At 34.2% G+C, this 14,667-nt stretch overlaps 1 protein-coding gene across 1 annotated transcript; it reads left to right on the top strand.

The window, feature by feature from the left end:
* Positions 1-6,402: 6,402 nt before the first annotated feature.
* On the top strand, positions 6,403-14,648 carry LOC109436946 (olfactory receptor OR51C1-like). Its single transcript, XM_019715826.2, has 2 exons — positions 6,403-7,324; positions 14,623-14,648. Exons 1-2 carry the CDS (start codon positions 6,403-6,405, stop codon positions 14,646-14,648), a joined length of 948 nt encoding a protein of 315 aa, XP_019571385.1.
* The last annotated feature ends 19 nt before the right edge of the window (positions 14,649-14,667 follow it).

The raw sequence follows: 14,667 nt of genomic DNA, 5'->3' as shown, positions 1-14,667 counted from the left end.
GATGCTTCTGTTGATGGATGAAATTATTTCTGATAATGAAGGATGTAAGGTGATTAAAGGATTCCTTCTTTGAAAAAACTTGACCAAGTGTTCTTCTGACCACTGGCAACATGTCTTTCTGTTTAAATGTCTATGTGTGATCAAAATTAAAAAAATTTTTTATCTCCCTTTGTGATGCAAGGGACCCTTCTTTCAGCCAACCAAGCCTGATTTATTGACATCACCTTTGGCCTTCGTATCTTCAACATCGAAACTGTTACTATATCAACAAATATATAACTTGATAACTTGCACTTAATAAACTTTCTCCTTTCCAACTCCACAATTCTGTGTCTTCAGAATTTCTCTTTACTATAGACACATTCTGCCAGGTTGCCCTCTATATCCAATCTCTCTTCATTGCAGTTTGTCCTCCATACAAATGTCAGATTAATCTTACAATGAAATCACAACATAGCTTAAAATAATCTTCAAGAACTTGTCTTCCTATCCAAATTGTAAATAAATTCCATCAGCCAAGAGAACTCTAAATCCTCATCCTATGAACTTTTCCTTGAAATTTTCAGATTATCTAGCTCATCATTCTATTGTGCAGATGAAGAAACTGATGCCTTTACCTATGGAGTCTTTCCTTTGAGCCACACAGTTATTAGCAGAGCAATGTTTTCTGTTTTTTCTGGTTGTATAATGCAAGATTCTTGGAACTCTATTATGCTGCTTCTCTCAACTATGAAAGTGCTTAAACTATTTGCTGCTATCATTGTTGAGTCTCTTTTTCCCTGTTTTTCCATTTTTCTAAAAATGTATAACAAAATTTTAAGTATAAAGATTTCTATTCAATGAATTTGGAAGTGCATTTATCTCTTTGGGATCCTGAATTCAATTGTTTTGGGTAAAAACCCAGACGTGAAATTGCTGAATCATATGGTAATTGTGTTTTTAATGTTTGAGGAAACTTTATATCATTTTTTATAGTGGCTGTACCAATTTACATTCCTACCATCAATGTACCATGGTTCCCTATCCTCCACATGCTCACCAAAATTTATTTTTTTAAAAAAAATATAATAATAGGCATCTTAACAAGTATGAGGTGGCACCTCATTGTGGAATTAATTTCCATTTACCTGATATTGAGCACCTTTTCATGCATTGGTTGGCCTATAGTTAACAAAGCTGTAGTATATACTTAAATTTACTAAGAGAGTAGATATTACGCTGTGTTTTTAACCACAAAAAAATGATAATAACAAAAGAGGTGGGAGGAAACTTTGGAAGGTGTTGAGTATGTTTATGGCCTTGATGGTGATGATGGTTTCATGGTTGTAGACTTATCCCCAAATTCATCAAATTGTATACACTAAATATACAGTTTTTTAAATGTCAATCATACCTCAACAAAGTAGTTTTAAAAAAAGATTTCTACGCAAGTTCTACTGAATAAACTTGCTAAATGAACCAGCAATTTTATTCCCTCTGTCAAACATAATGACTGATGCTAGCAGCTAGTCGAACACTCACAGCTTATTCTCCAATGATCAAGTCCTCAATGCCCCCAATAAATGAACTGTAGGCTACTTGTTTTTTCTCAAGCATCACAATTATTGTAGCAGAAATTGTATACAGTATATTAAAGATATAGTTTACAAAAGGAGTATAATATGGAATTCTAATTTGCAAAACTACATGAGAAGTCCCTAATTCTACATCAATGATAAATAAATAACACATACAAGTTTTATGTTGAAAGAAAGTGTTCAGTGTAAGTTAAAATTATTTTTATGACTCCTCCTATATGTAACCAACTTTATTAACTAATTAGCCTAACCATCAACCAAACAGAGTTGAATAAAATGAAATCTATTTTTCTTGTTTATATGATTCTTTTTTCTAGACTATGAAATAGATCTTCAAGAGTGAGGGATAAATTAATTTGATAAACACTATTGACCACTGATTTTGTGTCAAATACTGTATTCATCAGCACATGTCAGGTAAATAAAACATTTCTGCTTTAGCCTGAACAACAAAAACTATATAAGATAATGTACCTGAAATCACTTGGTAAACATTAATCACTATACAGATGTTAATTTTTATAATCCTTGAGAACAACCTACTTTTTTTTTCTTGGAAGTTTCTTCCATTTGAGTTGCCACGATGCCAAATCTTCCCTCTTTTATTGAAAGAGAAATCTTCCCTCTTTTTTTGTAGCCCCTTGACTTTGTAATTCTATTTTATTCCTTGCTTCTGAGTTGTAGGAATCCATTTGCTCTTAGTAACAAACAGTTAATGCATACATACTATGTACCTGGTACTATGCTACTACCTGGAGATACTTCCAAAGCATTTGTCATTCTACTTAGTTGTATGCAAAAATCTATGTAATAGATTATTTATAATAAACACATAACAGAATAAAAATGAAGAAATTCTGGGTCCTTAGCTGTATCCATGTTCAAAGTAATGATTCAATTTCATTTTTAATTAAAACATGTAAACACAGAGTTACTGTGTCACTATGTTTATTTTTCTTTGTTTGGTTCTTTTCCACTTGTCTGAGCATCCACATTTCCTGGTGCCAGCAAACTCACCTGGGGGACAGAAAGATGAAGCACAACAGAATGACACAGAAATCCCCCAAGGGTGTATTTAGCTCACTTGAGTAAATGACTACACCATCGTGGTCCCTTATAAAAATTTCCTATTTGTAGAGATAAATGGGTTACCTTCATTTACCCGATCGTACATAAGGGTAAAAGAAGTCTCTCTTCCCTGTCTAAAGGCCAAGTCAAGCAGCTGATCAGAAATAGTACTTGGTTGTGTCTAGAATAAAATGTGTCTAATGACTTTAAGCTGCATCATGAGTAATTTAGCTTAGATAAATATAAGGAAGAATATTTTGGAAGTGAAGTTAATGACCATAATTCACCTCATCTTCCGGCATTGCTCCTTCAACATCTCTATTTGTATCCCTTCTAATTCTCCACATTTTGAAAGGTAAGACCTTCCTCACTTACCCCTGGTCCTTGATCTTCAAATCCCCCAAGCTCCTGACTATACTTACTCCCCAGTGTTTTGTTCGTTCCTATGGTCCTGATGCCTGTTAAGAAATTCCAAATCCCATGAAAATGTTTTGTATTCATCTGTATAGCTAAACATAGCAAAAATTGTGCTTCCTACTTGTGTGTATTTCCTGACACATATTACAACCAAACCCCAAAATACAATCACTGGCACAGCCTAACTATTGTTTAACTTATATTTCTAATTAGTTTATACTTACTGCAGCACATTTACTCCATTCATTCTCATAAGTCTGCAGCAATTTGACAAATTTATTTTTAATTTTGTCTGAACAACAGTGTGGCACCGTAAAGTGACCATACTTTCAGAGTCAGACAAACCCGATTTCACACACTGGCTCCATTATGTCTATCAACGGGAACCTTAAATAAGTGCTTCACTCTGAACCTAGGCCATCTCGCCTGAAAACTGGGAATGTTAGTCAGACCTACTAACGGTGCCGTTAAAGTGAAAACATGTACAGATATCTAGCAAAGAATTTGGTTCAATATTCTCTTCTCTATAAAAATATTAAAACTATCCTCTCATCTATCTTCCAACCTTTCACCTCATTCATTTTCAGTCCAGGCACTAAACACTGAGTCTGCAGGGCCTCAGGTCAGCACATTCATAGGATACAGTCACTGCTTTACCTCCATGTAGGTGGTTAACTTTGTGACATTCCATAGGCACTGTTCCTAAATTCAGAAAAATATAATGAAAGACTCTCTTAAATCATTCTCTCAGAACGGATAAATCAATTCATTTAATTACTGGAATCCATGGCATTTTCAATCATAGGGATAACATTTTGTCACTCTAGAAAGATTGTGTTGGTATCCATTGTTTCGACAAATCATCATGTGATGTTAACTGATTTTTCTCTGCAGCAGAATATAACTCCAGACCTTCCTTTATATAAGAGATGACTAGTAATCTAGAAAATCAGACTTTGCATTTTTCTTCTTAAAAGAATAAAGACGTTTTACCCTTTTCTTGATTACTCATCCTTCTAAGAAACTAGATAAGAAAAAACTCCTTATCTTCTTCTCCTAAAACCTCAGCCACATATTCCAACTCATGTCGAACTACAAACCCATGCATTTTATTGATAGAAATTGAGTTAACTATAGAGTGAGGTTGACTGGGAGGTGAAGATTATAAAACAGTTATCAATCCCAGACTATCTGGTCCTGCCTGATACCAAATGCATGCTAGCCCGCCAGTTCCTGAACTCTTCCCCTTTGTCCACTCTAGAAAACACAGTGATTCTGAGAAACAAACTCTGGCTAAGCTGGTGAATATACTCTGACAAAAGCATATATAAGCTGCATATATGCTTTTGTCAGAGTAGAAATCTTATTATTTTTTAGAAAGGCTTGAGAGTGCCCTTGGATTAGATGAAGAACAAAAAATATTGGAAAATGTCAAAGGAACTAATGAATTGAAAACATAGATGTTATTTATCTCTTAGTAACCATAGGATATAGCAATCTTATCTATGCTTTTTTAGCACAAAAAAGAATAAGGCCAATTTACAAATTTAAGGAAGGTAGTACAATGTCTCATATACACTATATTAATCTGTTTATAAAGTTCTATTATCTTGAAAATAAAAGGTTATTTGAGGGGTTAAATGTCTCAAATAGACACTTAGTACTTAACTATTGAAATAATTGACAAATTATTGAATGATTGATTTATATATGCATGATATGCAGCTGTGGCCATTGTTGTCACTATTAATTCCTGAGAAATTAAAATTTTAATTCAAAGGAAATGAAGTCTTAAGTGTGTGAAAAAAATAAGTGAACCATCTATCTAATCACTCTCCACCATATGAATGTAGTTTTCCTGTAGTTCAACAATCCTTACTAATCTTTGTCAATTTACTTGATTAAAAACAACTGTTTTTAATTAGTACTTCTCTAGCTGATGGTGAAATCAAATATTCTTTCTGTATTATTACCATATCACTTATTCTTCGGGGAATTCCAGTTTAAAGACTTCTACCCATTTTTACATTTTCATTTTTTTTTTTTTTACTGTTCTACAGTAAGCTTATTATCCAACTCAACCTTGTATGTACTGCAAATATGTCCTCCAGTTTGTAATTATTTTTTTAATTCTGTGGAATTAAAGGTGTTTTTTTTTTACCATAAAACAATTCTGTGTATTTCATCAAATCAAATATATCAATCTTTATGATTTACATCTTTAGTGTTACCATTAGAAAATTCTTTCTCACTCAAGAATTGTATAAATATTTACCGGCATTTAATGTAAAATGTATGTTGGTTATTCATAATTAAATATTTAACCATCAGGAAATAATTTAAATATATATTTTGGTGTATGCTTTATTATATATAGTTTTTCTAATGGATAGTCAGTTTACCCAACTCTTTTTATTCAATAATTCACTCTATTACTACTGGTTTAAGAAGCTTCCTTTAACATTTAACTGAATGTTTACCTAGGACACTTTCTGTGCTTTTAATCCTGTCCCAGGGTTGTATTTGTTTCCAAAATGTACTAAATTATTATAATTATATCTGGGGTGGATTCTTAGGTATACGTATTCTCTGAAAAGAGATGTTCTCCTGGTAAGTTAAAGTGGATTTTCACTTAGAATCTGAGTTTAAGATTTCTAAGATTCCAAGGCAAAATTAGTCAATTATTTTCTTATGCCATGTACCACTTCTGGTTAAATAGGATATTTCAGGAAGGGCAAATACAATTTAAATGAATTAGAGAAAATACATTGAATATCTACTCTGAGCAAAGAATTCTTCTAAGCAAAGATTAGCTAAAAATAACCCCTGATTTTCATGGGACCATATTAATAAGAATAAGTTTATAATCCAGTTGGAAGGTAAAAAATATAGTCAAAAATATCGATAAGAGTACAAGATAGTGAGTGATAATCACCAAATAAGTTTAACTAAGTAAATTGAACTTAATTAAACATTTTATTTCAGTGATGAATCTCACAGGTATAATATTAAATGAAAGAAGCAAGATGCAAACAATATATACTGCGTAATTATATTTATATCAAGATCAAGAACAGAGAGAATTACGGTAATCAAGTCAGAATAATGGTTACTATAAGAGAGGACGTTGATGAAAATGAGCATTAGGAAGCCTTCTGGGTTAGTGGTCATGTTTCAGCAGTTGTGCTTGGAAGTGAGCACAATGATGTCAAACTTCATTGAGCTGTACTCTAAAGTTTTGTGAACTAAATGTATATTAAACTTCAACTAAAAAGAATTTTAAAATTCTAAATTTAGAAAGTCAAGATCTTACAACAGAGTTCTGCTCCTTCACACCATAATGCCAATCTACGATAACTCCACCTTCCCTACTTTCCTCTTGACTGGGGTCCCTGGTCTTGAATGGGCCCATGCCTGGATCTCCATCCCCTTCTGCTGCCTCTACTTCACTGCCCTTTCTGGGAATACTTTGATCCTGTTCATAGTTCTCACTGAGCCAAGCCTCCATGAGCCCATGTACTATTTCCTCTCCATGTTGTCTACCACTGACATTGGCTTATGCATCTCCACACTGGTGACAGTACTGGGAATATTATGGGTCAATGCCCGGGAAATCAGCTTCAATGCTTGCTTATTGCAAATGTTCTTCATTCACCTCTTCACTTTCATGGAATCTTCGGTGCTCCTGGCTATGGCCTTTGATCGTTTTGTGGCCATTTCTAACCCCTTGAGATATGCTACTATTCTAACTCATGAAAGGATTGCACAGATTGGTTTGGCAGTCATTACCAGAGGGACGGTCATTCTGACACCACTTGTCCTACTTCTTAAACGTCTATCATTCTGCCACAGCCATGTGCTCCATCACTCCTACTGCTTCCACCCCGATGTGATGAAGCTCTCGTGTTCAGATACAAAGATCAATAGTGCATTTGGACTAACTGCAATTATTTCTACTGCTGGAGTGGACTCTTTCTTTATCCTGCTTTCCTATGTCTTGATCATTCACTCGGTTCTCAACATTGCATCCCCCGAGGAGAGGAAAAAAGCCTTCAGCACCTGCATTTCTCATATCACTGCTGTAGCCATATTCTACATCCCTTTGATCAGCCTGTCTTTTGTTCACAGATTTGGAAAACATGTTCCTCCCTTTGTGCCCACACTCATTGCTAATGTATACTTGCTTATTCCTCCTGTGATGAACCCCATCATCTATAGTGTGAAAACAAAGCAGATTCAAAAAGCTGTGTTCAAACTTGTCTGTTCCAAGAGAACTTATATTTAACAATTACTGCTCCCATAAAGACCTATTTCAAAACCAGCAAAAATTTGTCACAAATTCGAGTTATAAACTTATGCAATTTAAGAGTTGGATGGAACTAAATGTTATCCAATTCGAACATGTCCACAATGTAGTTAATCGACCTCAGGCAATCTTATCTTTTCTACACCAAAATACTAATTCAGATTCTCAATACCTCTCAGTTATCCTATCCCTATAGGTAATAATTGACCTCCCGTCTCTATGCTGTTTCTCCCCAAAACCACCTGTCATTACTTAGAATTAATTTTCCAAATATCCAGCTCAAATAAATTTTAAAAACAAATCAATAAGCATCTCTTTCATGTTTATTTTTCATATAACAACTCAATGAATCAACAAATTCTGTCTATGATAAAGTCTTCCACAATTTGGGTTCAACTTTCCTTTAAAGTTTAATTTACCTTTTTCTTTTTACATACTCTGCAGTCTAAGAAAGCCAGTCTACTGACCACTCTGTCATACACATGAACTTTCCTAACGGTAAGCTTTCCTGTTGACTCCACTTCAACTTTCACATCCACTCCTGCACCTTGAACTTCTAACTTATGTGTCAAGGCTCATCTTTAAATATCTTCTGCATTAAATTTTTCATGATTGTTCCAATGATATCAGACCTCTCCTTCCCATAATTTGCCTTTTATAGTGCTTTCTCTGTATCTTTTTTGCCTTTATTTACTTTTGACTATATGTTTTATATGTATTATTACTTCCAGAAAGCTATAAATTCCCTAAATAATAAAGGTTTGATTTTCTTTCAGTCCACTACAATTCCTAGAATAATACAGGTATTCACATGTGGTAAATACCACAATATGTATTTACCATCTTCTATAAAGCAAATATTCAATGATAGCTGTTGAATTGAACTAAACATAACAGAGTGTCAAAGAGTCCATCTAAATAATTTCAGTGATAAGTCATTTAATTCAAAGTTTGGCATGTATAATGTAAGAAATTTCTCTTATTTATGTTCCCAGTTTTTCTGCCTATTTTATTTAGCTATTTATCTAGATGATTTACCAAACCATACAGACACAGAGCAATTTTGGAACACAAAATCTTAGTTTCAGGAACTTACCCCAGTTTTGCCAAAGGCCCAGTTTGACTAAAAGTAATTCAAGCAATTTGTGATGAATAAAAGATTTCCCAGAACTAACTACTATTATGTTTCATTTTGTTTTTGTTTTTAATTCCCAGATACCAAAGACAAAAGCTAATGAACCATCCTCAAATGCTCACTCATCCTTTGCTCCTGTATTCAATGAATCTATATTTTCTTTTAATTCTACCACCAAAATATCTCTTCATCTGTACTTTTGGACTTAACCTATGACACTAAAATCTTTCAGCTAAATCAGTTGTCTCATAAGTTTCTAGGTTCCCAGTCTTGTCTTTTTTCCTCCTCTTGTTTTTCATAAAATAATCAGGAAAAAAAACTTTCAAAAAGGATTTTGAATCAAATTTTAGTTATATAAGAAACAATAATATGCTCTCATTAATAAAAGAATTTATAGGAAAGGCCCAAGTCCTCCTTGATATATTCCCTCAAGTCTAGTCTTTATATATTCTCCATAGCAAACCACTGCATAAGTTTGATTTTTATCCTACCTTTTTATATTCTCTTATATCCATAGGCATGGAGAAAATAAAATTTAAAGCAAGATTTATCAATTGTATTTCATACAGCAACAAAATTTCCTAGGAATACTTTGCCTGTTATTTCAAGAACTACATAAAACCAGCAAGAGAAACTTGCTCATTACTCAGAATTCCTACATATCTCATTCTTTCTCACATCTCCTATTCAATACCTTTCTAAGTAGTAGCACCATGTGTTTCCAAACCCCATTAGCTAGTTCTCTCCACATCTGTAGCATCTACTTTGTAAACTATTTCTGGATTACTACTTTGTATAGACACAAAAATGCTGTGGAATGCTCTTCAGGCTCAACACACATCAACAATAGTCACTAAATACCCCACCACAATCTAGCTAATTGCCCACCCAATATTCTGGATTTTGGTAGTCTAATTTATCCCACCCTACTTCACACACTTCCTTCTTCACAGAGAATAAGATAGTGGCATACTTTACCATATGAGGTATCGTCGGCTCAGAGTTTTGTGGCCATAAGAGTAGAACTAATAAAACCAAGGACTTGATAATCACAAACTATATTTGTATCCATCTTCCAAAACAACAAGTATTTACCATCTACTATAAACCAGGTATTTACCATCTACTATAAACCAGGACAGATATTGAGACCTTAAGCATGAACAAGATTAGCTTCTTGCTTTAAGTTAGCTCTTTGAAGAATATAATTTACAAATATATGTCATTAAAGTGTTTATTATAGATATGCCCTCTTTCAAGAAAACTTAATAAAGGACATAAACATTGGATAACTCAAATTACAAAGAACTTTAAAAAGTAATTCTTCTTCCAGTCATGATGATAGAGTAAGTAAGTGCTTTGCTTGCATCCTCTCACAACCACATCAAAATTACAACTAAACTACAGAACAACCATCATTGAGAATTGTATCAAGTCTAGCTGAACAGAAGTTCAGCCACAAGTAAGGATATACATAAGAAGCCACCTAGAGTCTGGTAGAAGGCATGGAGATGGAGAATGGGCTGGTCTCACACCCACATGTTGCAGTTAAAAATTGAGAGGGATAGCTGGGCTATGGAGGACTTCCCCCGCCAGAGGAGCAAGGGGTCCCAGCCCCATACCAGGCTCCCCAACCCAGGATTCCAGTTCCAGGAAGAGAAGTCCCCACAACTTCTGACTGTGAAAACCAGCAGAGATTGTGACTGAGTGAGAAGGGGGTTTCCTGGAGTCCCAAGCATTCCTCCTATAGGCCCTGCACACTAACGTACTTGCTGACAGACTCACTCACTCTGAACTCCAGTGCTTGGGCAGCAGCTCAAAAAGCAACAGGGACATACAGGGAGGAACTGAATTGTCTGGCCGCAGGATAAAGGCTGGAGGGGCAGCTATCTTACAGACAGAAGAGCTGGCAGAAGCCACCATTACTTTGTTGAGCCCTGTCCCCTCCCATTGTGCAGGTTTAGGCAGGCTTCATATCTGAGTCTCCATCAACCTAGCTAACACCGTTTACCCTACCCAGATGATTCCCTGAGACTCTGAGCACCCAATTTATGGGTCCACCCAAGCCACTTCCAGTGGCTTTTTCATACAAATGGCCTGTCTTGGCTCATGCTGCAGACTTTCCTAAAATTTCTCAAAGGTTCAAAAACCCCAAACAAACAGCATCTGGCCTCAGTGTGGCCTGTATTTCTAGCTAAACAGCCCCAATCTTGGCATTAGTGACAGCAGGCCACAGTTCACTAAGTTTAACAAAATAATAAATAAATAAATAAATAAATAAATAAATAAATAAATAAATAAATAAACAAAGGCTATATAACAAGAGACAAAGAAGGATCCAGTAATCCCATTTCTGGGTATCCAAAGAAACTCAAAAAACTGCTTTAAAGAGTCATGTGCATTCATATGTTCATTGCAGCATTATTTACAATAGCCAATATATGGAAGCAACCTGGGTGTCCATCAATGGATGAATGGACCAGGAAGAGGTGGTACATATATACAATGGAATATTACTCAGCCATAAAAAAGAATGAAATCTTACCATCTGCAGCAACATGGAGAGACCTAGAGGGTATTTTTCTGAGTGGAATAAGTCAGACAGACAAAGACAAATGCCGTATGATTTCACTTATATTTGGAATCTTAAAAAAAAACAAAAACTGACAAACAAAATGAAACACATTCAAAGAGACAAAGAACATTTTGATGGTTGCCAGATGGGAGCGGGGTTGGGGACAGTGGATGAAAAAGGGGAAGGGATTAAGAAGTACAAATTGGTTGTTACAAAGTAATCATGGGGATATAGGGTATAGCATAAGGACTATAGTCAATAATTGTAATAACTATGTATGTTATCACATGGGTACTAGATTTATCAGGGTGACCACTTTGTAAGCATGTCTAATTACTATATTGTTCACCTAAAACTAATATAATATTGTATGTCAACTGTAGTTGAAAAACAAAAATATATATACTAAAAAAAAAAAAAGTAATTCTACTTTACTGCAACCATGGTGTAAAATCACAAACCACCTGATATGGAAGTAGATAGGAGAAAACAAAAAAATGACAGAAGCCCCTTAAAAATGAGAATTTGGGCACCTGGTTGGCTCAGTTGGTTAGAGCACAGTACTCATAACACCAAGGTCGCTGGTTCTGTTCCCACACGGGCCAGTGAGCTGTGCCCTCCACAACTAGATTGAAAACAATAGCTTGACTTGGAGCTGACCTGCACCTTCCACAACTAGATTGAAAACAACGACTTGACTTGGAACTGATGGGTCCTGGAAAAACACACTGGTCCCTAATAAATTTTTTTTAATTCTTTTAAAAAATGAGAATTTAAGGGGGGTGGAGGATGGGAGATGAGGGTAAGGGGGATCAAATATATGGTGATAGAAGGAGAACTGACTCTGGGTGGTGAACACACAATGGGATTTATAGATAATATAATATAGAATTGTACACCTGAAATCTATGTAATTTTACTAACAATTGTCACCCCAATTGTTAACGGTGGGGGACAAATATTACACACACACACACACATATATATATATATATATATATATATATATATATATATATATATATATACACACACACACACAAAAACAATAGAATAAAGAGCAAAGTCCACATGATCTTCTCAGTAGGTGAATAGATGTAGGAAAAACTTTTGACAAAATTCAACATCCATTTATGATAAAAAAAAAACCACTCCAAAATAATGAAGAAAAAAGAATTTCTTCAACTGATAGTAGATATAGATGAAAAATCCACAAGTAGCATTATACTTAATGGTGACAGACTGAATGTTTTCTTCTAACATGATAAGCAAAACAAGGATGTCCACTTTCACCAATTTTTCAACATTGTATTAGAGGTTCTAGCCAGGTAAAGAAAAGGCAATGAAATAAAACCTATTGTAAAGGAGGAAGTAAAATTATTTCTATTTTCATATAATCTGATTCTTTGTACAGAAAATTCTAAGAAATGTACTAAAAGTTATGAAAACTAATAAATGACTTAAAGTTACAAAATATAGAATCAATTGCATTTCAATACACTAACAATGAACAATACAAAACCAAAATTAAGAAAACATTCTCAGTGGCAGGTGAGAATTCTGATAACATTTATCCCTAAAGATATATGTGCTCCAATGTTCACTGTAGCTTTATTTATGGTGGCCAAGACATGGAGACAACCAAAGTGTCCTTTGATAGATGATTGGATAAAGATGTGGTGTATATACACAATGGAATACTATTCTGCCATAAGATGAAATATTGTCATTTGCAACAACATGGATGGATCTTGAGATTATTATGCTAAGTGAAATAAATCAGACAGAAAAAGTCGAGAAACATGATTTTACTGATATGTGGGATGTAAAACTGAAAGCAACAAAGGAACAAGAAAAACAAATAAAGAAACAAAAACTCATAGTCACAGACAATAGTTTAGTGGTTACCAGAGGGTAAGAGCATAGAGGGGTGGTAGATGAGGGTAAAAGGGATCAAGTATATGGCGATGGAAGGAGAACTGACTCTGGGTGGTGAACACACAGTATGATACATAGATGATGTATTACAGAATTGTATACCTGAAGCCTATGTAACTTTACTAACCATTGTCACCCCAATAAACTTTAAATTAAAAAAAAAGAAAACATTTTCATTTACAAAGCATCAAAAAGAATAAAAATACTTGGAAATAAATTTAGCTAAGAGGTGCAAGACTTGCACACTTAGAACACTGTACACAAAAATAATGCTCAAAGAAATTAAAGAAGTCTTAAATAAATGGAAATATATGCCATGTTTATAACTTGGAGACTTAATATTGTTAACATAGCCATACTCCCCAAATTGATTTATATAGATGTAATGCAATCTCTATCAAAACTCAACTTTGTTTCTGTGCATAAATTGACAGTTGATCCCAAAATATATATATGGAATTTTCAGACACCAATAATAGCAAAAATCATCTTGGAAAAGAAGAGCTGAGTCTGGGTTTCAGGATTCATACTTAACAATTTCAAAATGCATAGTCATCTATGATTAGACAGTGTAGTACTGCATAGGATAGATATACAGATCAATGGAATAGAACTGAAAGCACAGAAATAAACCCTCACAATCCTTGTCAATTGATTTTAGACACAGGTGCCAAGACATTTCAGTACGGAAAGAATAGTGTCCTCAACAAATGGTGCTGTCACCTAAGGTTGTATTAAAAGATGGGTATATAAAACATGACAGATTCATACAATGGAATGTTATTTGCCAAGTAAAAAGAGTGATATACTTACACTTACCATAAAATGGATGACCTTTTAAAATATTATGTTAATTGAAAAAAAGCCAATAACAAAATACGACATATTACATGTGATTCAATTTATATAAAATGTCCAAAATAGGCAAATGTATGGAGACAGAAAGTACATTAATTGTTGCCTAGGGCTGAGTGGGATGGAAGGTAATGATGTATGACTGCTAATGGGTAGGGTGTTCCATTTGTGAATTATAAAAATGATCTAAAATTTACTGAGGTGATAGTTGCCAACTCTGTGAATATACTAAAAACCATTAAACTTTTACATATTAAATGAGTAAATTGTACTGTATGTGAATTGAATCACAGTAAAACAGTTATATTTTTTAAAAAAAGGAAGAAGATTGGAGATTACATAAAGGAGGTGGAGAGAGCACACATAGTCAAGCTACTTTTTCCTGGAAAAAGAAGAAAATGTTTGGGAAAAAATTAATAATAAAACCAGAATATAAATATGATGATAATCAGTGATCTATAAATTTGGGAAATCTATGAAATATAGAACAAAGATAAAATAACATTGATATACAAAATTGAAGCCCAAAATAAGTACAAGAACATATTGAAGGGGAAGTAGAGGATACTCTAAGGGATGTTCCAAGTTCTGAGGTGTTGGTTGAGGTGTTTCATTAAAATATCCATCCATTTTTCTTCTGCCCTCTCACCCCAACTTTTCCTATTTGTGCCATATTTTAGTCCACAGGGAAACTTGCCTATCTAAAGAAAATAGTGATAGAGAATTTCCAGCTTAAATGTATTTCTTATAGTCCACAGTCTTCTAACTGAAAGCTAAAGTGATCTTTTGGGATGCT

This window comes from Rhinolophus sinicus, chromosome 14 (genome assembly GCF_057876585.1).
Source record: "Rhinolophus sinicus isolate RSI-liver-muscle chromosome 14, RSI-T2T, whole genome shotgun sequence".
NCBI lineage: Eukaryota > Metazoa > Chordata > Mammalia > Chiroptera > Rhinolophidae > Rhinolophus > Rhinolophus sinicus.
The sequence above is the reverse complement of the archived record's forward strand: the minus strand, read 5'-3'. Positions and strand labels throughout refer to the sequence as shown.

Excerpts from the sequence above, each read along its gene's own strand:
- LOC109436946 (XM_019715826.2), top strand. The coding sequence starts at position 6,403 with ATGCCAATCTACGATAACTCCACCTTCCCTACTTTCCTCTTGACTGGG. Across the intron at positions 7,325-14,622 it reads AGCTGTGTTCAAACTTGTCT|TCCACAGTCTTCTAACTGAA; the intron begins GTTCCAAGAGAA and ends TATTTCTTATAG.